Raw genomic sequence first — 23,757 nt, forward strand, 5'->3', positions numbered from 1 at the left:
AGAACAGGATGGTTTTGGTCCCTTAAAAGAAGTAGTAAGCCTATGAACTCTTCCTCACAGTATCTTCATATGCTTCCCTAGCGTTCTGTGTTTGGTTTCCACGCCTCATTCAGCCGCCTAGCCCCGGCTGCGGTCAGGCAGGTTAAAATCTGGCAGGGCGTAACGCCGTAACCTCTCGTTAGGTGCCGGCACCGTGTCCCGACCAACCCTATGGTAAGTCGGCGGTGACGGGGCGCGCGTTACGGCCGTCTGTCGGATGGGATGCGGTGTCTGTGCTGAAGGGCGCTGGGTTGCCAGCCACCAGCAGATAACCAGCGCCGTGCGGCGGGCTGACGTGATTCACTACAATGGGTGTAGGATGGCGGTGCTCAGAAACCATCCGGTCCAGCCGCCGTACGTCAGGGGTGTGGATCGCACATGAGAAGCGACGAGCCGTGACTTGGCTCGGCGCTGCGGCGTGGAGGAGAGCCCAAGCAAAACGGACGCAGGAGTTGGGAGGACGAAATGGCTCCCATGCTCTGCAGCATCCCGGGCGGGCGGCTTGGGCAGCGCCCAGGAGAGCGGTCGGAGGGTCGGGCTGAACAAAGGGCTTTCAACGGGCATTTCCCGCACGGCATGAATTCCCGGGAGAAGGGGGAGTCCGGGGAAAAGCGCCGAATGAGCTTTTTTGCGAGGGGTCTGAACAGGTGGGCTCTTTGGGGTCAGATTTGCTGGGGGAGAGGTAGGAGGCAGCAGGCAGGCAGCTGCGATCCTGCCCGCATCCCCAGAGCCGGTCCCCGTGCAACCGGTGGGACTTCGCGCAGGCAAGTCTTCCTGCGAGGGATCCTTTGAAAGCCTATCCTGACACATGCCGTCCAAGGCACTAATCATCGATGTTTACTGTATAGCTCATATGTGCTGCACCTGGCAACCAGCAAGGGAGCTGAAGGCAGCACGTGTTTTATATTTGAGTTGTTACTTCAAAAATCAAATTATTTGCATCAGTTTTTGACATTGTTTTTTTTTCCTTGGCTCTGTATGCCAGGGCTCACAGTGCGTGCAAAGATCTGTTTGCTACGTGTAAGCAATATTTTCCCCAGTAAAAAAAAAGTGTAGACAAGTTAAACATAAAAGGTGTAAAAGATGGTATGTCTTTTCATTTATAAGCCGCCATGGTATTTCATACAGTCTTATGTCAAAGAGATTAACCCACTGGAGCTATAGCGTATATTTATAATTGCATACAAATGCATGCTATTGCTTCATATATTAGTCTTTGTTAAAAAATCATTTTGATATATTTGTTTTAGCAGCATAACTAGCCCTAGGGGCACTGGGTATAATTAGAAAAGGGCATGGGGGGAGGCGGGGCTTGTAGAATAAAGCAGTGGCCTTAGGATCACAGGTCCTAATTATAATTTATAATTAACCCCAGAATTTGCACAAACCATCTAAGCTAAACAAGGACTATAATTTTTGCTGTTTAAATTGCAACCCTTTTTTTTAATTTCACCACCTGCTTTGTTGATGTTGTTGTTTTTGTGGCTTAAAACTTAAAAACAAGGGGGGATTAGGAAAGCGGCATTTAAAACTTTTCCTATGAAATATTTACAGTGGGAATTTACTAGTTTAGAGCCAACACAGTGAATCTGCAGCAGAAGGAGTGATTTTAAACTTGTTTACTTATAATTAAAAATCTCCTTATTTATTTTTCTTGCCTTTTTTGCCCTTCTGCTTCCCTCTGTGCCCACAACTTCTGCCATACACCTCAAGTGTCCGTGAGCAGGAGCTATAGAGAATCAGATGAAATTGTGTCTCCACACAGATGGAAACGTTTATGTTTGTTAACCCAAATTCATAGTCCCAAACCCATTCTGTCCTTTGTGCATCTGTATATACCATGTACATACAGAACTTTTTTTCACCCTTTTGCTCTCCTCTCGTTCCCCATCACTGCTTCAGTCTAATAATGATTGCGTGTGTGAACATCCATTTCCTTCAGCTGCGTTTTGGCTAGCCTTGCTGCAGAAATGCTGCTCGCTGGAGGATTCAGTGCTTCTGTCCGTGAGATCAAATAGCAAATAGCAAAGTTGAGCTGGAGACCTTTGCTGAAAACAAAATTGCCAATAAGCATCAGAATGAGCTGGTTCGACTTGAGCTTCTCCTGGGGATTTTTTTTCAGCCCCATCAGCCACGTACTGGAATTGTCTAGAGCACAGAAGTGAATCTTAAATTATAGAGATGCCAAGTTATATACCCTTTGTGTTCTTGCAAAAGGGAAAATAAATATGTTCCCCAAAAAGATTACATTTTCAAAGTATATTTGACTTGAATTTTTAATTAGGTTTCAAAATTATGGAGCTAATAAATTAAGTGCAAGGCTTTGGGTAGTGTTTTTCTAGTTCTATGTATATCCTGCATTTGTCACTAATTAATGAGTTCCTAATGCTTCAGCTTCTGGGAAGATGAGCAACAAAGATTAACATAACTAGTAAATCTGAAGATGTGCAGCTGGGTTATAGTATTTGAAATTTGACAAAAACATTGGAAGTATTATTATTTGTGACATGGCTCAAGATGGGGGATTGTGAGGAAAGCAAAGATGACAGAACTGGTGCTAACCACTGTGACAACAACTTGAAAAGCAGCCGACATGACATCTTTCCTATCATGCTGCCGAAAATGTCAACTTTGTGAAGGACAGTGAGAAAATGGTTTGCCGAAAATTTGAAAGGTAGATTCAAGAGATGCTCATCATGTCAGATGCAATATAGTCCACAGCTGGGTGAGAAAGGGAGTCCTTGCTGTGGTGATGGCTCTCGGTTGGCAGGCCCTTCCAGACATCCGTGCTGCTCCAAAAATGGCTACAGCTGACCTGTGGATTGTCTCAAGTTTGCAGTAGCATGATACGCGAGCGCGGCGTGCATTCACACCGCGCGGCAGGCCCTGCACGGAGGGAGCAGTGGCCGGAGCCGCCGGTTCTGATGTCCTCCTGGCTCACAAAGACCCCGAGAAAGGCGAAGACCAGGGGGTTAAGCCTACATGGTCTATGCGAGCCTTGGTGGTTGGGTTGGCATCCCTTGGGGCATTGTGGCTTGGGCGAGAGCCGCGTTGGCCAGAGGTTGCCTCTCCAGAGCCCACCCTTCGTCTTCGTGTGGGTCGGTGTTTTCAGAGCGATGCTTTCAGAGCCACCACTGCCCAGCCGGGACGTGACCGATGCTGTCACATCAGCCCGTTTCGGGTGTCCACCGTGAGTCGTTACGTGGCGAGCGCTGAATAACCGGTTCTGGCAAAACCGAAGCCCTTTGAATACAGTGAGAAACTGCGATTCATGTGAAAGGGCCGCGACCCAACCGGAGCTGTCAGATCCTGCCATTAAGTCTCTCCGGTTGAGGTTATTGACCCAGCAGAGGGTAACACAACTACATAACTTTCAGACCATTTCCAGTCCATCAGCAAATCACTGCCAGGGCAGGTGGCTTTTCCTACCTCGTTTGTCAGCGCTGATACAATTAACCTAGTGACACTCTGTGAGCTGTTACGGGTACAGGGGGAGAACTGAATGCCAAAAGGCAAATGAGGGCTTCAACCTTGCCCCTTAATGTACGGCATTTATTGCAGTCTGCCTTGAATTATGTGCTCTTCTGCTTGGGAGCAAACCAGGCGCTGTGAGGTGCACAGCATCACAAACGGCATGAACATCTCTGTCTGAATATTAAATATTTTCTGGAACTTTGGAATAAAAATATATTAAGCGTGTTCAGACATTAATTTTTGCTTGATAGCTAATTTGGTTTTTTTGTGGCTTGCTCATTTCTTCAAAATAACTAGTCCTAATTAGGTACTAATGAGACCAGATCCATACTTCCAAAATTGTTTATGAAATGTGTTCCCCAGCTGAGACATTTTATCCAAGTTTCAGCCTAAATCTTTTTTCCTTTTTTTTTTCCTTAATACACAACTGAATTTGGCAAATAATCAAGTAGAGATTTCTGATTAAATGCTGCTTAAATTTAAACACATCCCCTGGTATTCAAGTCTTTTTCTGTGTCCATGTTGCAAGTTTTATTTAATGTATATTTAGCTTTAAAATTTTGCGGTAAATATCATGTACCGTTTGCAAGTTCCTCTTCCGAAATATTTTAATGGTTCATTCACCTGTGTTGGAATATCAGAGTTCATATTTATGATATTAAGAGCTTGCTAAATGCAGGGTCAAGGAGAAGTGAGTGTACAGATTTTATAGCTTTTAAATTTTTATAGCTTTTTTTTTTTTTTTTTTAAAGTTTAGGGCCTTTGATTCTTTAAGAGGAAAATAAAGCCAACCAATTAACCCCTGACAGGAGGTTCATTAGAAGCTTTGTAATCCCTTGCCAAGTCTTTTGTATAGCCAAACCAGTCTAGTACTGCGGATTTATGCAGCTTAAGCTGAACACTGGAGGAGGCCTTTAAGTAAGAACATTTGTTCAGTTTTAAGACGTCTTACATTACCTAAAGAGCGCCTGTGCCAGCGGAGTTGCCCAGGAGTACACAAATCCGTAGACTTTGCTCGCCGGCAATGGGAAGCCGTGCCGTGGATTGTCTGCCTGGCCGATTCCCTTGGTGGATGGATCAGACCGGCTCTCTCCTCTCGCCCGGGATGCTGCCGCGCGGCGTATTTTGCCGTGTGGGTGTGGGGGAGAAGGAGGGGATTGCCGCTTTTGGCTCTCGGGTGGGTTGGCATCGGCAGAGGTACGGGGTGGAAGAGCAGAGGGACCACTGCATCATCCAGCCCCGGGAGAGCTTCGGCAGGGTTCGCCCGCGCACTGTGCTCTGTGAAAGATGAGAAATGCCCCGAGGCGGCAGGACCTGGGCATCTCACAACGTGCTCCTGTGCACTCCTCAAGTACAAGAGGGTAGTACGTGGTCCGAGAAGATCTTCGATAAATTGTATCGATGTGTTAACTTCTAGAAATTAAAATTAAATGACCGAAAAGGCATTGCATTTTCAAATACAAAATGCACGTCGCTCTCTAGGCGCATTTCGGCAAAAGATACATTGAAGATGGTTCACTTCAAGAAATCACTATAATGGGGTGATTCAGTGGTTATGAAGGAGTGCAGAATTTTATATTCTGTTTGTATATATGCCTGTTGACGATACTCTCTTATACTGCAAACTGTATTAAATTAGCAGCTGAATTTTCCTGCAGAAATTGAGTCCCTTATTTTGCCAGCAATGGGCCCAATCCTGCAGTGAGAGCTGGCATTGTGCTCCCTGTCACATACCTATATTTAAAAGGGGGTTCTTTTTTTCCCAGCTTCTCTATCACAGGAAAAAATAAAAGCGGGGCGGGGGGGTGGGGGTGTCCACATCTAGATTATCACTCTGAGAGAGAATATTTCTTGCTTTCTTTATATTTGATACCTCGGCAGCGGCGCTGCCGTGACCACCCGTGTCTCGGCGTGACGCATCCCCTGTCCTGGGTCTCACAGTTGGCGACGTCCCTTTCCGAAAGGGCGGCGTGCTGTGTGCGGTGGGGATGAGTTACCAGGGTGGCAAGGTGGAGTCTGAGTCATCCGTGGCATTTCTCCTCCAGGCCCGACGGGATAGGAACTGTGACCGTAGACGAGAAAGAGCGTTTCGAGGAGATCAAGGAGCGGCTTCGTTTGCTTCTGGAGAATCAGATCACACATTTTAGGTAAAGGCAGAGAGCCCAGGCTGAATGCGAGAGGACTGATTTCCTCCCGGCTCCCTCCTATAAGCGGCAAAGCCAAAAGGCAGGTTTTAAACGCATACGGGAATTTTGCAGAAGTGGCACAGACCTACACAGGGCAGCGAAGCTTGCACTGTAGCATGTTTGTAGCTGGAGACTGATTTTAAATATATATAACCTTTAAAGGATATTTCAAACCATCTCGCTCCCACAGGCATGGTAACGCTGCGGATTTTTTTCTCAAATATAACAACAACAAAAATCCCTTATCCTCTTATTACACTTTTCCCCTCTGCTCAGTTATTACCCATTTATTTTCCCTTCTCCTTAGTATACAGACAGGCAGGGCTTTCTGCAGGAGTGTTGCAGTTACAGAAAGGATGGATCCTGCCCCCCCAAAAAGGGATGAATTGCCCCCAGCACACCAGCCAGCTGCGGGGCGGGTGGTGCACGTTTTCAGGCAGAGGGGTGATGTGCATTTGCACACAGAGTCCCTGCGGGAGCCCCTTGGAGCTGCCCCTCGCCAGGGATGGTGGCTGGTTCAGCCGGTTACCTACAGCCTGGTGCATCAATGGGTCTCCTGCTCGAAGTAAATGACCTTTCCAGAGGGGCTTTTTTTTTCCCATCTTTACAAGGAGATGATCTTTAACTCCTACGAGATCTAAAAACTCTCCAGGTGACACCCAGATTTAATAAGCTGCTAAAATTATCAGCTTATTACTACCCCGTATTCTGTTTTGCTGCCTTAGTGTCCACACCATCAAACCCTTTCAGCAAATTACCTTGTAGAAAGACTGCTCACTCCAGGCAGAGGGACTAGGTCATTGCTTGGGCGCATTTAGGAAAGCATCTTTGTAGTGCTGGAAAGGCTTGTTTGCATGCACCTGCTCTGTTGTTAACATGATGTGGTTTTTCCAGGTACTGCTTTCCATTTGGCCGTCCGGAAGGTGCACTAAAAGCTACTCTATCACTGCTGGAAAGGGTAAGCATAAGAATGACAGAGAGTAGTTAAAATTAGCTGTATTCATGTATCTTTCCACCCAGAAGAGCTAGAGGAACTGTTGTTTTTGCACAGGACGCGTAATTAATCATAGTTAATATTGAAATGTGGGGTATTAGGTGGGGTTGTTACCTCTCCTGCTTCAGCTCGGAGGCCAGTGCGTAGCCTGGCCGCTAAAGGCAGCACAGCCTGCGTCTGTGTTGATAGTGGAGGATGTCGCTGGCAAGCATCTACACCGCAGACCCTTGTAAGCGATGCCTGGCTGCTGTCCGGTGAAATTCCCATCTCAAGGCAGGCTCATTCCCCCTCGGGCGTAGGAAACGTGCTCACCATCATCCTCCCCATCTCTTATTTCAGCCTTCCTGCTGCTCCGACATCCTTCTCACCTCTGCTAACACGCGGTATGGCCAAGCCCAGACCTAAACCCAAGTCAATCAGCAGAGCCCGGGAAGGGCATAACATTGCCCGGCACTGGGGAAGTTGTGGTAGATCTTAATGTCATGCCCTAAAAAATCAGAAGCACGGACTTCAGGGCATGCCGTAGGGTATCGATAGATAGAGAAGGGGAATGATACGGCAGGGGTAGGTCCCATGTCTCAAGCTGGCCAAGGTGACCTTGTAGTGGATCCTGCATATTGTACGCATACCCCGAGAGCCACGCAGCGCTAGTGTAGGAATGGATGTATGTGCTGGGCTTGGAGAAAAGCAGTCCTGTGTGCCCGATGCCACAACAAATCAGATTTTCTTGTGTCAAGGTTCTGATGAAAGACATAGTTACTCCGGTCCCTCAAGAGGAGGTAAAAACAGTCATCCGTAAATGCTTGGAGCAAGCAGCTCTAGTCAATTATACTCGACTATCAGAGTATGCCAAAATTGAAGGTAAGGCTCTTTCTTTGTGAAATTACAATTTTGTTATGTTTCTAGGTGGCAACTGTGGCTGGGAGCTATTTAAAAGAAGCTCGTTTGCTATTTATTCGCTTGTCAATAAAACTGATGTGATTCTGAATCATTTTTGTGGTGTTGGCTTCGGAAGCAGTTAAGAATGGAAGCTATGCAAAACGTTTCTTTTTCTGGAAAAGAGAGAGGAAACAGTTAAAAGGAACTGTAGCTTTTTTTTTTTTTTTTTTGATCGTTAGTGCATTTGGCCAGTGGTGTAGTATTCAGACTCATGTCGTGGTTTTAAAAAACAAATTGAGAAATAGTTGGGATGTCATCTTTTTAGCTGAAGGTATAGTGCAGCTAATTGCTTGTGACAGTGGAGTTCAGGAAACAAATGAAAAATAAGAAGCTGAAAAACTGTTTAATCTATGCTTAATCGTTTGTAGCCAATTTAAAATGTCTTTTTTCTGGGAGTGTTTCATTGTCTTTGCAGTTTGCATAGCAGTCATTGATCAGTGATCCCATACTTGCATCAGATTTCTTTCTTGTCACTCTAAATCTGGCATAGCTGATATTATTGACCTTTTAAGTTATGGGAGAATAATAACCAGTGACCAGAGACACATGTAGCCATCAAAAAGACATTTTAAAGCTTGCTGGAGGATACGTGTTAGCTGAAGCTCTACGATCCAGTCGTTCTTTACGTGTTAATCAGTTTACGTTGGTACCTTGTTGGCTGCTATTCCCAACTTGAAACTATTACCCAACTTTATCCGAGTTCCCAATTGCTTAAACCTGTATGTTCCAAATGAATGGTATGTTCTGCTCTAGACTTTGGGTTTCTGTCATGTGTGATGTGAAGCTTTCCCACAGCTGAGATTATCGTTGTATGCCTCTAGGACAATATTGAGAGGAGAAAAAAAACCCACCAAACCTCCCTCTGATTTGTTCTTAGTTCTTGTTTACATGAAAAATTGGGTTATTATATGACAAATTGTCCAGGTTCTGTACATGACATGTCCTCTCTTTTTCCATTTTTTTTCTGTCTAACGATGCAAATTGTGTACCAGTGGTAATGAATTCATTGTTATGCATCCAGTGAGAAACACTTAAGAATTGGGCACTAAAAGGATGTTTATCAACTCTTGACTTGGTAATGAGTGACAAAAATAGAGAAGAAACGAAGGTTTCATAAGCACTGTATTATCAGGCAATTTATCAAAGTACTCAACTTCACAGGATATTTTAATTGGTGTATTCTGTAAAATGCAATGTTTAAATATACTTCACAAGGATGGAGAAGGACTGAGAATCAAAAGCAGCTTTTCTGTTGATGGATGCTTCTACCCAGGGCTGGCTCCCTTAGGTTCTCTGTGTAAATATCACTAACTCGTTGGTAAGATTTGCTCTCTTCTTTCAGATAAAACTATGCAAAAACAAACTTTATGATCTGTAAGTAAAAATGCATTCATTTCCAAAGTAGAACAGTTAGTGTGTACTTTTCCTTTTGTGCCTCAATTCTTCTTGGTTGTGTTAATTATCTGCCCTCTTTTTCGCACTGTGACTTTTAGGTCTGGGAATACTTTGAAGCAACAAACCTATTTTTTTTCCAGCTACCTTTTCAGAGAAATAGTTCATTCCACACTACCTGCTCTCTTCTGCTTTTCTCCTCCTTTATTTGTGATTGGCCACAGCCACTTTTTGATATTATCTCTATAAAAGTGGTTGTAACACCAATTTCCAAGCATGCTGGGATTGTTAATTCGAACAACCCAACATCCGCCAGCTGCATGCATCAGGTTTTCTCTCATGAGCATAGTCCACTACATGTTCAAATACTTCCTTAGAAGAGCAAATAACAAATTTACCTCAGTGAGATGCATTCCTGTGCACCATATATCGCTTTGAAACCTTGCTTTTGAAAGCTGACATTTGAATAGCCACATGTTTTAAGAGTTGTCAGAGACGCAGAACCAAATCCGTGGCAGCAGTGCTTGAGGCTATGCTTATGAAGAAATACCTGTGAAAGCCTTAGATACTGAAGGCTGAAATCCTTAGTATCTCGGAGCCTTAAACCAATGAAATTCTATTTCCCTCTACTCATGACGTTTTGATCATTATATTCTTGCAAACAGTTCAGAGCAAACCTCTACAGTCATGGTCACAGCCTCTCTTGTGACTCATGGGCATGCTGAATGGTTAATCCAGTAGATCTCCAATTTTAACCCTCCTTTTTTTTCTTTTTTTTTTTTTCCTTCCTTTTATCCTGTGTGTATCCCAAAATACTCTACGGCTACTTTCCTTTTAACCTGATATAAAGTTTTCCTCTGACCTATAGCCTATAACCTCTTTACCTCTGACCTAAGCCTCTTGCATGCCCAAATCCTCTTTTATAGGGAAAAAGAGAGAAATGTATGAGCATCCTGTCTTCTGCTTGGCCTCTCAAGTGATGGATTTAACCATTCGTGAGTACCTACCACCCTCCTCTCCATGCTGTCCTCACTCTTTCTGTTTTCATTACCTCAAGAAAGTCCAGATCCAAACCAACTCACTCTCCTTGCTTCAAGTCTTTTAGCATTGGCTTGTCTGTTGCTTCTGTCTGTGAAACCCAGTGTGAGAAGTCCAGTCACTTTTATCAGCCTAAACCAGGTTAGACAATTAACCCATCTGTTTGTGATAAACTCAGATCGTCCGTAAGTTTTTTCAGTTCTTCTTTATGTCCGTGACCTGAATGCATTTTTACTTTGCTTCTGTGTAACCCCAATTTGTAAAGTGCTTGTCACTGGTACACAATCAAAAGGTAGCAGCTACATCGGGGAGAAGTGAGCTAGAGGTCAGATAAAGGACACTTGGAAAAAGCCATCCCTTTGCCTGTGTATAAGATCTTTACCCAATCCTGTGTATAAGATCGTATAAGGCTGTCCTTTCTCTGTACGTCAGATCTTACGTGTCTCCTGTCTGTTAGCTCTGGAGCGGAAGGATGCGCTTTAGTTGCTCTCCTCCTCGATTTTTTTACCGACTCCTTTGCGCCGAGCTCTGGAGGGGACGTCCCAGCCCCAGTGTCACTTGGAGATCCCCTCTGTGTCCTCAGAGCTCGCCCTCTCTGGTTTTCTATTTGTGCAGCGTTTTCTTTCACCTCCGTGAAAGGAGCTTCTTTTGGTAACCCCATGCTTTGGGGGGGGCGGGGGGGCAAGACGGGGCGACTTTTCTTCTTTTCAAATGTCATATATCACGCATAACTGGGGGGCTGTGCGGTCCACTTGCTCATTAATCCTGCATATCTGTTCTTGTTTCTCTCTTTTCTCTCCTTGTTGCTTTCTCTCTTTCATATAGAGAATCAAAAGGACGCAGGTGAACAATTGTATATGCATTATAAATTGCTAGGACTGTTGAGTTATATTTATTTTGTTTTCTTTTTTCATAGCTCCTTAAGATATGTACTCCTTCAGGCTGAAAATGGAGATGCATTAATACTTAAGGAGTTAATTTGTGCTGTCTACATAATCTCCTTTTCCTCCTTCCTTAGAATAGAGTGTAGGTTAGACATACCTTATAGAAATATAGTATCTTCTTAGGAGACTGTTTTAGAGGATAATCTAGCCTTTGTAAAGAGAAAGTTTCTTGTTTTCCAAAAGAACTGCAGCTCATTTGGGGTGAAAAAATGTTGGTGATTTGGCCATTAATTTAACACACCTAATAAGCACATTTATAACTAAACTAACGTTCATTTTTGGTTTTCATATCTTCTGTTTTACGCCCTGATGGGAGGACTGGGTTTGAAATATTTTTTTTTTATTTTCTATTTTTTTGTTAATGTGTAACAAACAACCCGGTGGGACAGAAGTCGTGTTTGTCTCTTGTTTATAACCTGTGGTGACATGTAACAAGGCAAAGGCTCAGCTCAAGTGCCTGTCTCTTCAGAAGGGATGGTGGAGCTCTGCAGCCCCTGTTCTCGTTTCTGTTGTATCCCAGAGTCCTAGTTTGAAAGTCCTTGAAACCTGAACTGTTCATTTCTTTTTGTGAGTAGATTGTTCTGTTTTGTGGAAAAAAAAAAAAATTAAACAAAAAAGGATCGGGTTGATTTCAGCTCTCTTTGCAAAGGGAAATTGCTTTTAAAAGGCAGTACAAGAGGCTGGGCCGGGTTCTGCCCTGCCTTCCCCAGGCCTCTGCAGCTCAAATTTGGCCCATGATCTAGAGCTGTTGCATGACAGTAAAAGTAATTTTGAACAGCAATAAATATTTAGAAAATGGAGAATAATTTTTCCTTGCGGCTATGAGAGGTGCAAATAAACAAATAGCAAATAGAACAATCCCAGCTATTACCATTAACTACAGCGGATTAAAGTGAGTGCAGGCTGTTGTGCTTTAAGCACAATAAATGCGCTGAGCATCGTGCTTGCTGGCAACGGCTTGTCACGTGCTTACAGTTTAGAAATTCAGAAAGACGTTTCTATGGCCCAGCTCATTTAAAAATAAAACTGCTTCTTCTCGATGCTTGGAGCGAGTGAAAGGACGCAGGGAGTTGCAACTGCTGCTTCGTGCCCACAAATCTCCGGTTGTCTTAAATGAAAATTTTTCAGGCAAGGTCAGCAGGACTCAAACTGAAACCAGTTCCTCAGCTTAAGTGGAGTCAAAAGTGACTGGGTTTTGGCCTGACTTTTTATTTTGCCAGAAGCAAGAATAAAAATAAGATACTGAAAACAACTTCTTCTTAAACACACAAATGTCACCCTCTGATGTCCTTTCTCCTGTAAAGTGTGTAGTCTCTTGCCTTGCTTTAAAAATATTGGAATAGAACATTAAACAGAACACTATGCTAAAACAATTAAAGATGAATTACTTGCTTTAATTATTAATCAGACGAAACTACTAGCACTCAGGTTAATAAGTGCAACCTTTTAATAAGTGTTCTCCTGCTTATTTCTGTAAGTCAGGAATCAGGAATTCCTTTAGAAAAGAATAAATTCTCCATCCCTTAAGCACAGGGTTTGTGAAATGTGCTGCACTGTGTTGGAGCGCCGTGGCACTGAGGCATCCCCCGAACACGAGTGCCACTTTGCACTGCTGGAGTTGGGTACAGGCAGCGTCAGAGCTGGTGCCAGCCAGGGCGATAGTTGTCGGTTTGGCCACTGATTGTGTTTAGTGTAAGACTTTTTTTTTTTTTAGTTTTCAGGTCAAGTATTTCTTATCTTGTGATTTGGTTTTGGTCTCTGTAAAGAGAGGCTTCTGGTGGTACTGCTGAGTTGCAGTACAGAGAGGAGAAGTGAAGGAGACGTGGGGATGGAGGCAGCTCTCGCCTCGCTGCTGGGTGCCAGGGCAGCGGAGCAATGGGGCACGGACTGCAAGCGGAAAGTAACTGGAGAGCAGATGGACCCACTGAAGTCCTATGGCTCTCTCAAGGGAAATCCGCTACTCTTGGGCCAAAAATGCCAGGTTTTTGCTTGTCCCACAGCCTCCCCAGCCCCTCTGCAGGGAAGCAGGGCTCCGGAGGCGCAGCATCTCACCACGCTGCATCGCTGGCACGCACCCTCCTCCCCAAATCTGTCCCTCCGGGCCAGGCTGGCAGGGAAAATTCCCACAAAAATGCACCCCAGTGGTGGTGCCGGGGTGCAAAGCCCCGGAGCAGCGAGGGGCAGCCGTGCAGACATCCCTCGGGTGCCTGCGTCAGGCTGGGGACCTGGGTGCACCCCCCGGAGAGGGACGGAGCACGGCGGCTTCGGCTGCGTCAGCCTCGGCTGGCACCGGCCGTGGAGCATCTCGCACGTAGCGCTCGTCCCAGCAGGCATGGAAAAACTCCTCAGCTGAGGGAGCGGGTGCAGGAGAGGTCGGGTTTTGACTAGAGCAGTACAGCGGGTTGTGAAGAAGCAGCGGTGTTTTTCAAGGCGTTCGTACTGGCCCTTGTCCCCGTGCTCACTTTACGTCACTCGCCTCCCCAATTTCTGGACCTCAGCCTGGGAAGCTCGGTGCACGTATCCGTAACTCTTAGCGAGTGCGCTGAAGGATTAGGGGCTGAGCTGCCTGTTGATTAACCTGGTCCGAGTCAAGGAAAGGCCCTGTGTGATTTGTCAGCCCAGTCACCTCCGGGCAATCGCTCCCAGCGTTCGTGATAAACCACAAAGCTTAAAAAGAAAATATAATTACATTACCCAAATAAATACGGATGCAAAATGTATGAAAACATCAGTCTTGGTACGCGGGAGTGGAGACTGAAGTCATTAATAAATCATGCACTTTAAGTCAGGCATAGCTACAACCTGTATTTGTGTACTGCTGAACTGCTGCTTAATTTGTCTCATCCTTGAAGTGGCATTCTGTTGTGTTTGACGAAGAATCATTATGCAGCTTTTGAGATTTCCTCTTGCCCTTTCAAAGACAGTGTTTAAAGCAGTATGAAAGTTATTACAAGAGCTTCAGAAATCACAAAGACCTGCATTGTGCCATTATCTTTCTACAAGTCTCTTGCCAACTGCAGAGCAACTTGCTGCCTGAGGCATGAGGTATAATTCAGATAGGCAAAAATTCCTCGCTAGGCTGAATAATCATCAGAAAGTCAGGGGATCAGTTCTCTTTTCAGTATGCTGAGTTTTGAGAGCTGAATTAGACTCTCCTTCTGAGTTGAAAAAAAACATTTCTATGAATTTTCCTTACTTTTGAGATAAGGCACCATATTTTGAAAGAAAAAATTATATCATCACTGAAATCCCTTTCAGATACACACAAATTCATTTCACGGATATAATAAAAGGCTGCTTTGCCTCATCCTCAAGCTAAGTCCATTATTCTTTATAGTCATCTTGAACAGCAGCTCTTTTTTATCATTTTCATGATTGCTCGCAAATGAACGCACACATAACACTTGCATACCAAAGCCTTTGGCAGGGGTCGTATATTTTTAATTGTTACAAGGAAATCATTGAGTCAGTGGCTACGCTTTTAAAAAATATGAAAAGTCAACAATACTCCTCTCCTGTTGCAAGTGTAATTCTCACTGTTGCTGATGTGTTAGTAGCCCATCTAGCAGAAATCATGATGCTGAGTGAGAAATATGTAGTTTGAAAATCTTCCAGTCCGTAAAGAGTAGCACACAATGAATTGTATGCACAGAATTTCTAATACACCTGTTATTGCAGGCTGAAGCTTATTGAAAGCACAACCCCAGAATTTACCAATTTGGGTTTCTGCAAGTATTTTATTTGCAAGTATCATGCAGAAGTGCAAAAACCTTTGGCAGAAGTTAGTCCAGGAAAGCACTTCGTCAGGTTCTTAGTAAGGAAGAAGCTGCTCCTGCCTCTGATTTCAGTGATGGAGGTGTTTAAATCTTATCCATTTGACACATGTGAGCAACAAATCCAAGAGTATTTCTGATGCTAAACTGGCTGCGCTGAGGGATTAGAGAGGAAGAGGACAGGGAAGAAAGGAAAGCCAAAGTGAAACAAAACCTGCCACACACTGCAGCTGATCCCTGGCAAGTGCCATCAAACCCATCCAGCCTTACGCATCTCCCTCGCTCCGAGCAGGAGCCGAGACACCCCGTGAAAGGGACCTCACGTGTCATCTCCCAGACCTGGACCCAGAGAAGCACATAAACTCCAGTGCCTTATGGGGCATTGCAGTCACAGCCCCCTTTCTATTTAGATTTACGGAGAAAACTGAGCACTTTCCTTAGCCAGACCTTAATCTTTTAAATTTTCTTGCAATAAAGAGGCAACAAAGAAAAGCGTGGGTTGGGGCTCACAAGGCATTCAGTGCCCTCAGGAAGGGAGAGAACAATTCCTCTCCTCTCCTTCGGCTCCAGGTGGTTTTGCAGCCATCATGCAAGAGCCCTGGATTTGGGTCTGAAAAATTTAAACGAACAAAGGAGCTGAATATTTGTGCAGATTGGGCCAGATCAGAATTACACCAAGAGTTTGTTGCTTAAACTGCAGGAATCCCTTGCGGAAGCTTGTTTGCAAGAGCGGGGGGCGGGGGGGGGGGGATGCCAGGAGCAGGGGTAAGGCGCTGGGGGGGGATCTCTCGCAGCCCTCCCAGAGCAGCGAAAGCCACCCCGGGGCACTCTGCTGACAACTGCACAGCGGGAGCCTCCTCCAAGCTGTTTCGTACATGCTGCGCTAGCGATTCGTGACGTCCCAGTGCTGCTGCATCTCTTGCCTTTTCCTCCTCTGCCTCCCCCATTAATGACTTTTCCCTAGTACAGAAAACACTTGCACGAGTCAGGCCTATTGGACACCATGGGCTCTGGATGTCCGTGAAGTCCGAGACCTATTTTTCAATGGGCAGCTGCTGGGGATGCAGGGGCTGCACTCACATTTAAGGATGCTTGAGGGTCGCAGCGCTGAGAGGTGCAGTGGGGTGCAATTCTTGGGATGCGATTTTCCCCTGGCTTTGATGCTCTTAGGAGGAGCTCTTTCTCTTTGATGCTCCCAGCTTTGGAGCCCGACGGACTCCCCTGGGTGGCAAGGGGTTCCCACCACACGGTTGCCAGATGTGGGTGGGAGGAGATGTGCGGTCCCCTCTCCCCACGGTCCCTTCCCATCCGGGCACCTTGGCACAAAGTGCTCTCCATAGTCATGGGCCCTAAAATATTCTTCCTACGTCTACATGTTGAGCTCAGGAGCCATCAGTGAGTAGCCAAATTGAATTCTTGTTTGTGTTTTAAATTAGAGTGAAAGTCATTAGGCCAATGCCCAAAAAGCAGTTATTTTTGTCACTTGAGGCTGAGAGGTTTGTTTCTGGGGACAAAGCCACCCTTGGTAAACATTGAACAAGGATCAGGATGACTCCAGTGATGAACAAATAGATTTGCTTTTCCCTTTATCAGAAAACAACAACAACAACAAAAGCCAGAAACCAGTAGCTTGAATCTGAGAGTCTGAAATAAATCATTACACAGCTTAAAAGATTAAAAATGTGTGTGTGTGTGCGCACGTGCACGTGCGCATTGTATGTGTGTTTATGTACGTATGTATCTCTATCTCTGTGTGTGGAGAAGGGAACCAACCTAACTCATACTCTTTAACTAATGGTTTACTCGAATATTCTTTATTATACTTCGATAAGTGTTATAATTCTGTGAGAATTAAAAGCAATCAGAAATCTACTTTGCACAAGCCAACCGAATTTTTATTCCCCCACTGGAAAATGCAAGCAAAATGGCAAGGACTTTTGGCAATAGAATGTCCAGATAAATATGCCAGATTCCTTGCAAATGGCATTATTAAAAATAGTCACAATGCTGCTAAAAACTGTTATTAAATGGAACAAAACTATTGTGTTAATATATTCACAGTATATAATTTATTCTCTGAGTGTATGTAAAAGGAAAGGCTATTTTCTTTGAATTTTTCCTATGCTGATATTGTAAACTATATGACAGATGGGTCAAGTCCTGATTGCAGTATTCTAACATTTGGAATAGCAAGTAACATATTTGATAGAGCTGGCAAGTTTTTATATATGATTCAACCCAGAATATAAAAGCCACTAGAATTCCAAGTTGAAAATAATTAAATGAGCTGGAAACGATCAGGAACCACACATTTTTAAGTGACAGATTTTTTTACATGTTTAAATTGCACAAGAATATTTTATAGCTCCCTTTAACCAACAGTGACGTTTAATTCTAAAATGTGTAATTGATATTTGCAAAGCAATTAATTCTTGTGGCTCATTATTCTATTGCTAAATGTACCTAAGCATTGGGGCGCTGACTTAAAGTCATCTTTTTTAGTTCACCTTTTCTGAATTCCAGAGTTTTGACTGAATTAACCTATTTCAGTTTCCTCACGTGGCTGCATGAAGTGCAGTTTCATACTTGCATTGAATTTTTAGCTTTCTGATTGCACAGTACCGTAGGATGTTCAAATCTGCTGACTTCTAGAATATGTGTTGTCAAATGGTGTCATTGCCATGTAATATTTCAAGTACTGATAAGCAAAAACCCAGCAGCTTATTCCATTTGTATTTGATCATTTCTGCTTATGTTCCTTTTGAAGTTTCCATCTTTTTGTCACTGTTTATGAAGTCATTTGTCTCTTTACTTTTGGTGTCTCTCTCCGTCATGCACAAGCAGCCCGTCCGTCCAAGCCTAAGCCACCGGCTGGGCCACCATCATCTCCTCAAACGCAGACTAACATGATAAATCATATGCTCAAAGGCATGGCCAAACAGCCGCCAAGTACTGTAATAGTCTTCCTTCCTTTTATTCAGTGGTTCTCTAGTCTAGCAGTCGCTTGTGTAGTAGTAGAAAGCTAGTTCTCATGTGCAGCTTTATACAAAATACCTAGCGTGATGTGGTAGGTTTTAGAGATTTAGAGGTAGCATTTATTTCAAAATGTCCACATTTTTTTGTCTAGCAATGTCTGACATATGCAACATTTTCAAATATCAACGTCAGCACAAAATAACATTATTGTTGCATAACATTTTGCATGAAAACTATAAATATGTATGAGCTTTACATGATGTTGGATGAAATGTTTGATAAGTATATCGTATATGTTTCATGTAACTGTCAGTGCTCCAGCTATCTTAGCAGAATATTCTGATGTATAGTAACTTAACCAGGGAAATATTTAAAATAAGAGGAAAAAAAATTAAGATTGACATCTGCTGGCTGCCAAAGTTGTATAAGCATCAATATTTTCTTTAAAGACAGCATCTCTGAGCAGTTGTTCTTATTAACACTTTTGTCTTTTAGTTGTATTTGAGAGCAGATCAGTGTTGCAAATGAGAATGGGCCTGATGCTGCTCTGATCAATGGAAAAGCTTCCCCTTGGCTTTGGAGCTGCAGAAACAACCAGAGCTTACTAAGGGATGTGTCTTTGGACTCCTTTTGCAAAAGGAAGACGTTTCTACTTCTTGTAGCCAGTGAGGTGCTGGATTGAATAGGAGAAAGAATGAGGAGTTAAGCAGCAGTTCTCCAATTTCAGTATTTGCCCAATAAATTATATTAGGGGGAACCCGGATTTTTTTTCTTTCCAGTGATACAACAAACCAAAGGAAAACTGGAGAAGAAACGCCCAAGGCCCCTATCTGTGGCATGCATAAATCAGCAAAAATGTAGAGTTCATTTGCAGGGTGCTTTACCATGTTGCACCTCTCAGCCAAGCTGAGCGCCTGCGATGCCAGACTTCAGCTGACCGGGTTGCTGAGCTCCTCCGAAAACCAGCCCGCGTACCCCTCGCTCGACCGCCCGTATGTGACCATTCTGAAAAACATGGCTTTCCTTTTAGTGGGAAATTTGTTGCCTGTAAACAGGTATTCAGGGAAAACTAGGAGCAGGCAAGATTTTAAGGGGGAGAATTAAGTCCTCGAAGCTCAGCCAGCCTTCAGCAAGGCAGGGATTTCTCCCCGGGTGACCCCGCCGAGCAGAGCGGAGCCACCTGTGTGCAGCCACAAGTTTCTGTCCCATCAGTAACGAAGACCTAAACCCTGGCAAAAAAGCCTAGTGCGTGCAGGAGGCTGGAGCGAGATGCCCAGGCAGCGCCTTGCGTGTCGGCACGACCCGAGCTGCTGGCTTAGCTGGGCTCCTTCGGAAATCCAGGGTGGTTGCTAGTGACGGTGCTTCAATGCCTTTTGCTGTGTTGGGGACATACAGCCTGTTGTACGCTGCTCATTGCAGGTTGATTTGGCTATTTGGGTTTTGGCTTTTTGGTACTTCACCCATTTACAAATTCTCCAGTTTTGATGTCACGGAAAGGCCAAAATATACGTCGGTGCGGAGGTACAAATTGGCTGGCGTAGCTACCGAAGCACGATGCCGTTCTTCGAGAGAGCTGGGACGGGCACCCGGTCGTTACCCGGAGGGACGCGTCTGTAGTTAACGTGGTGACGTGCTGCAGCGTAGGTGGATCACCGGGCAGCAGGTCTCCTGCTCCGCTTCTCCTCGGGGCGACCATCGCAGGGAGATTTTGCGCCCCTCAGGGGAGCGAGCCGCGGCGTCGGCTCACAGAAACCTCCGCAGTTGCACTCAGCCAGCTCTGCAGAAGCTGTCGTTCAGTGAAAAAGTGATTATTTTCTTTTTTTCTCTGTATTTTTCTAGTGAAGTACTCTGAACGTTCCAGATTGTTAGCACCTCGGATGTTTAATATGTTATTAACAATATAAATTACCTAGAAGAACATAATTTAATTATTTGTAAAAGTCTTCAGAAAACGCTGCAAAATAGCTCAACGTAGCTAAACACCACGCTCCAGGATTTAAACTCGTTGGTTTGTTTGCGGGGTTTTTGCTGTAAAGTTGCATCTCTTTTCCCATAAAAATCTTACCTATGAACGTCTAGTGGGATTTACCACTTTCCACTCCCTCCAGCATGCGTAACTCCTTGACCCTTGTGGAGTTAAATCCTGGAGCAAAGCAGACCTGCAATTTTTGCTTTCAGTAGCAGGTGACATTTAAATTGCTCGAGTCTGACAATTTATTAAAAGTACAGACAGATTTGTTTAAATTGATCTTCTTCAAAGAATTTTAAAATTATAGAGACATGATTTCTGTAATAGCATCATCTACATTGAAGGATACATATTGTTCGTATATTATTGGCCAGATGCTGTCTTTAGGGAATGTGATGTTCTTATTTGAGCTAATAAAGTGCCACCATCTCACCACAAAGCAAAACAACTCTGACAGTATTGTGAAATTTGGAGCTGGAGCACTGTATTTTCATAGTATAATAACGAATGTGGCTTTCTGGTTTGCTCAGTACTAATTATATAAGCATTTAACATATGCATGAAAGATCTTTAAAGCTGTAGAATATTATGGGATTTTTTTCTAAACCTCTAAAATAACTTACTGTACATCTAGCTTTTCATTCTGCCTCCCTTTTAACTCGAGTTCTTGTACTACAGAAAATGTAGGCCGGTTAGTCACACCAGCTAAAAAGTTAGAAGATACAATACGTCTGGCAGAATTGGTAATTGAAGTCCTACAGCAAAACGAAGAACACCATGCGGAGGTGAGCAGCGGTGCCCTGCGAGGTCGTGTCCCCCAGGTCTTCAGCAGGCTCCGGTGGCTTGCTGGGAGCTTTGTATATTTGTGTGATGTCTTCCCAACTGGTGCTGGCTTGTCTTCTTTAAAAGCCAAAAGTATTCTTAAATAATGGTGCTGGAGTGCGATGAAGGCAAAGTACAGTTCAGGACGCTTGCTTTTGCAGAGGGGAGGGAGGGCTAAAGGAGGAATTAATTCAGCTCTGCTCTCCTCTGCGTCAGTCTGCAGCCTTTCCTACAGCGCCAGCAGGAGCCGAATCTGGCCAAATATATTCACCACCAACTACATACAAGAGCAAGCCTGTCCACTTTTCAGAAAGGTCGTATTTCCAAGTAATGTCATCTGTTTGTGCCTCCAGACAGCATTAGCGGGGGCCCTGCAGCAGCTTACTGCTCCTGCTGTCCGAAGCTGGAGCAAGGAAAGTCACCACAAAACAAAACAAGTCTTTTTTTTGTCCCTTTCCGAGCGTTCAGGTTGTTTTCAGGGGTTTCCCTGGGCCCCTGCACTACATGGTTAACTCACCTGGTTTATTCTTGGCCTCTTCTGCATTGGCTTGTTGGGAATACCTCAATTACTAGTCATGGAGGTTAGGATGATTTATTCTCTGTTACTCATTATTTGGGTTATCTAAGGCCTAATACAGCTACTCTTAACTCTTCAAAGCACTTTAACGAAAAGATTCATGTTTTAAAACCACTGAAACCATGTCAAATATAGACCAGAAAATCATGAGGCTTGATCCTGGAAACACTTGACCCCACAGGCAGCTGACATTGCTGGCTGTAGTCCCGCTCTCAGCACGTCGGGACATTTCTGCCCGAGCAAGTGACATTGCGTACCCATGTAAGTATTTGCAGGATTGAGCCCTCTGTTCTCCATAAACCTGGTGCTCTTGGATACATACTGAAAAGTTAATAATTTTGAAATTCGGAGTGAGCAGTTATTGTTTATGACTGTAGGTAATGTAACACTCATTCACTATTTTCTCTTTTCCTTCCCATTTTTATATATATATACTCACTATATTTTGCATTAAGAGCATTTGATAAATAATTTCACAATCACTTAAAAATCATTCCAGTGTATATTAAATTTGCAGTATAATTTAACTTATTGATAATACACAACAATCCACAACACCCAACTAATGCCTGATTGCATATTTAAATTTCCTCCCTGTTTTTCTACTGTTCATTCAATCTTGGATGATCCTGGCAGGGGAAAGAGGTATGTGACTAAACCGAATGAAACGAGTCACTCCCGTCATATTTCGTGCATGCCCTCTCAGTGCCATGTTTCCTACTGGGATTTTACCCGGGTTGCCCTCGCTTCTGTAACTTTGACCAAGTAACAGCAACTTCAAGTCGGCTGCTTGCAGAGCTGGTAGCCTGACACAGGAGGGTAAATGTGGCATAGTAGTCCGGTCCATGCATGTAGCAATGGGTATATTTTACGAGCGCTGCAGTTACATCCCAACACAACCCTACCTGCCTGGACTCTCTCCTCAGCCTGTTGTTACCTCTGTTGTTTTGCATTCACCCGACCTCTACTACACTGTGGTGGAGATGGACTAAGTACGACACGAGTGCCTAGAATGGTAGTGGTCTTCCTCTGGTTTTGTCTGTATGTGCCTTGTACTGGATATACAGTATTTATATGTAGAGAGAGAATATATCGGGGTGAAGAGTGAAATAAACTTCATTTTTACAAAAGCGAGGCGGTGCTTGAGAGCGCTGCGCTCGCGCATGAGCTGTGATAAGCTGACCAAGGATAACGAGTGTTTTATTCCACTCATCACCAGCACAGGCTGGATGTACAACCAGCCGGGAAGGAGCTGTTTTTAAAATGCAGGTTATTTTGAAAATAGTAGACTTTTACAGGGCCGGTCGCGTTCAGCCAGCCACGCTGCCGAGATCCTCACCAGGAGAAAGACTCAAAACTGTTGCAGCATCTTTTGTGTCACAAGGTTTTGATTAGAGACAGAAGGTTAATGCCAACACAGATAGGAGGCATCCCGGTCCCTTGTTCTGAACGGTGACCTGGAAGGGTGAAATTCATCTCTCTCCAGAAGCCCGGCACACTGTTGGTACGTTACTGAATCCCTGTCCTGAGGGTGGCTGTGGCATTTCAGCACTGTACAGGCAGTTGGCCAGCTCTCTGCACGCTTTGAATTGCACCCAAAGGAAGAAGAGAAGAGGCTCGGTGGTTTATCACTGATTTTTATTATGCGTTGTAGCCACGTTAATGTCTCACTGTGCAATGAGAATTGCTGAGGTATTGCACTTTTTTTCCCCGCCCCCCCCCCCCCCCCCCGAATTATTCCAGGTGAGGTTTTTTTGACATGTTGTCCTTTCACCTGGAGAAGGTTGGACTTGCAAGGTGTGACTCTTCAGTCTACTTTGGATGTTCAGCAGAAAATTAAATTGCACCGCTTACTGAAGAAACGCCTTAATTTACTGAAAACCAATAGTTTTTGCAATTAAAACATGCCCCTCTTTTCCCCACATGGACATCCAGGCAGACTCCCTAATGAGAACCCAGAAAATAATACTGAGAGCATGGAAAATGTTCAAAAAGCATTACAACAGAAGTACTGTGTCTAGTCAGTCGGGTTTGTCGTACCCACAAGAGAGAAGCAAACCAGCGCAGGCAGAAACGCAGCAGAAACCGTGTGCCTACGTCTGTAATCTGTGAGAGCGGGAGGTCTCTGTCATTGTGTCATCTCTCCCATCAGATGTCTCCCACCTCCCTTTCCGTTCCTCTGGATGACTGATGACAAATGCCAGAGACGATGGCATTCACCTATTTTTAAACTTGTGTTTTCTCTCTCTATGTATACGTATGTGTATATGTATATATGTATTTTAACTCCGTGAGGTCATACATATATACATGTGTATCCATGTGTAAAATATACGATAATAGGTGTGTTTGGCTGGAAAGCACACTTTTTTTTCCCCTTTACATTGTGTTTTGAGCAAAGCAGGTAAGTAGATGGTAAATAAATGAAATGTTACCATCTTGAAGGAGATTTTCAAAGTATGGTGTTACCGCTCCCACCGCAGGAAGGTCCTGCTCACCGAGACTAGGGAGGAGGAGGTTGAGGATGCTGACATAAGTTAGAGATTTAAAGAGCTAAAATTTGGATTTTCCAGCAAAAGGGAAACTGTGACTGGTTTGGGCATATTTTTTTTCCACAAATGATCACATGCTTTT

The 23,757-nt window shown here is 44.2% G+C and overlaps 1 protein-coding gene across 1 annotated transcript in view; it reads left to right on the forward strand.

Annotated features, from left to right (window-relative positions):
• The window catches only part of CADPS (Ca++-dependent secretion activator), a 185,117-nt gene that overhangs the window by 107,567 nt on the left and 53,793 nt on the right, over positions 1-23,757 (forward strand). Inside the window, exons 14-19 of the mRNA XM_010573333.1 lie at positions 5,559-5,660; positions 6,594-6,657; positions 7,431-7,554; positions 10,888-10,905; positions 20,403-20,509; positions 21,760-21,768. Of these exons, the coding sequence (XP_010571635.1) occupies positions 5,559-5,660; positions 6,594-6,657; positions 7,431-7,554; positions 10,888-10,905; positions 20,403-20,509; positions 21,760-21,768 (424 nt within the window). The remainder of the gene's footprint in view (positions 1-5,558; positions 5,661-6,593; positions 6,658-7,430; positions 7,555-10,887; positions 10,906-20,402; positions 20,510-21,759; positions 21,769-23,757) is intronic.

The sequence above is a fragment of the Haliaeetus leucocephalus genome, unplaced genomic scaffold (genome assembly GCF_000737465.1).
Source record: "Haliaeetus leucocephalus isolate CR32 unplaced genomic scaffold, Haliaeetus_leucocephalus-4.0 Scaffold2, whole genome shotgun sequence".
Classification (NCBI taxonomy): domain Eukaryota; kingdom Metazoa; phylum Chordata; class Aves; order Accipitriformes; family Accipitridae; genus Haliaeetus; species Haliaeetus leucocephalus.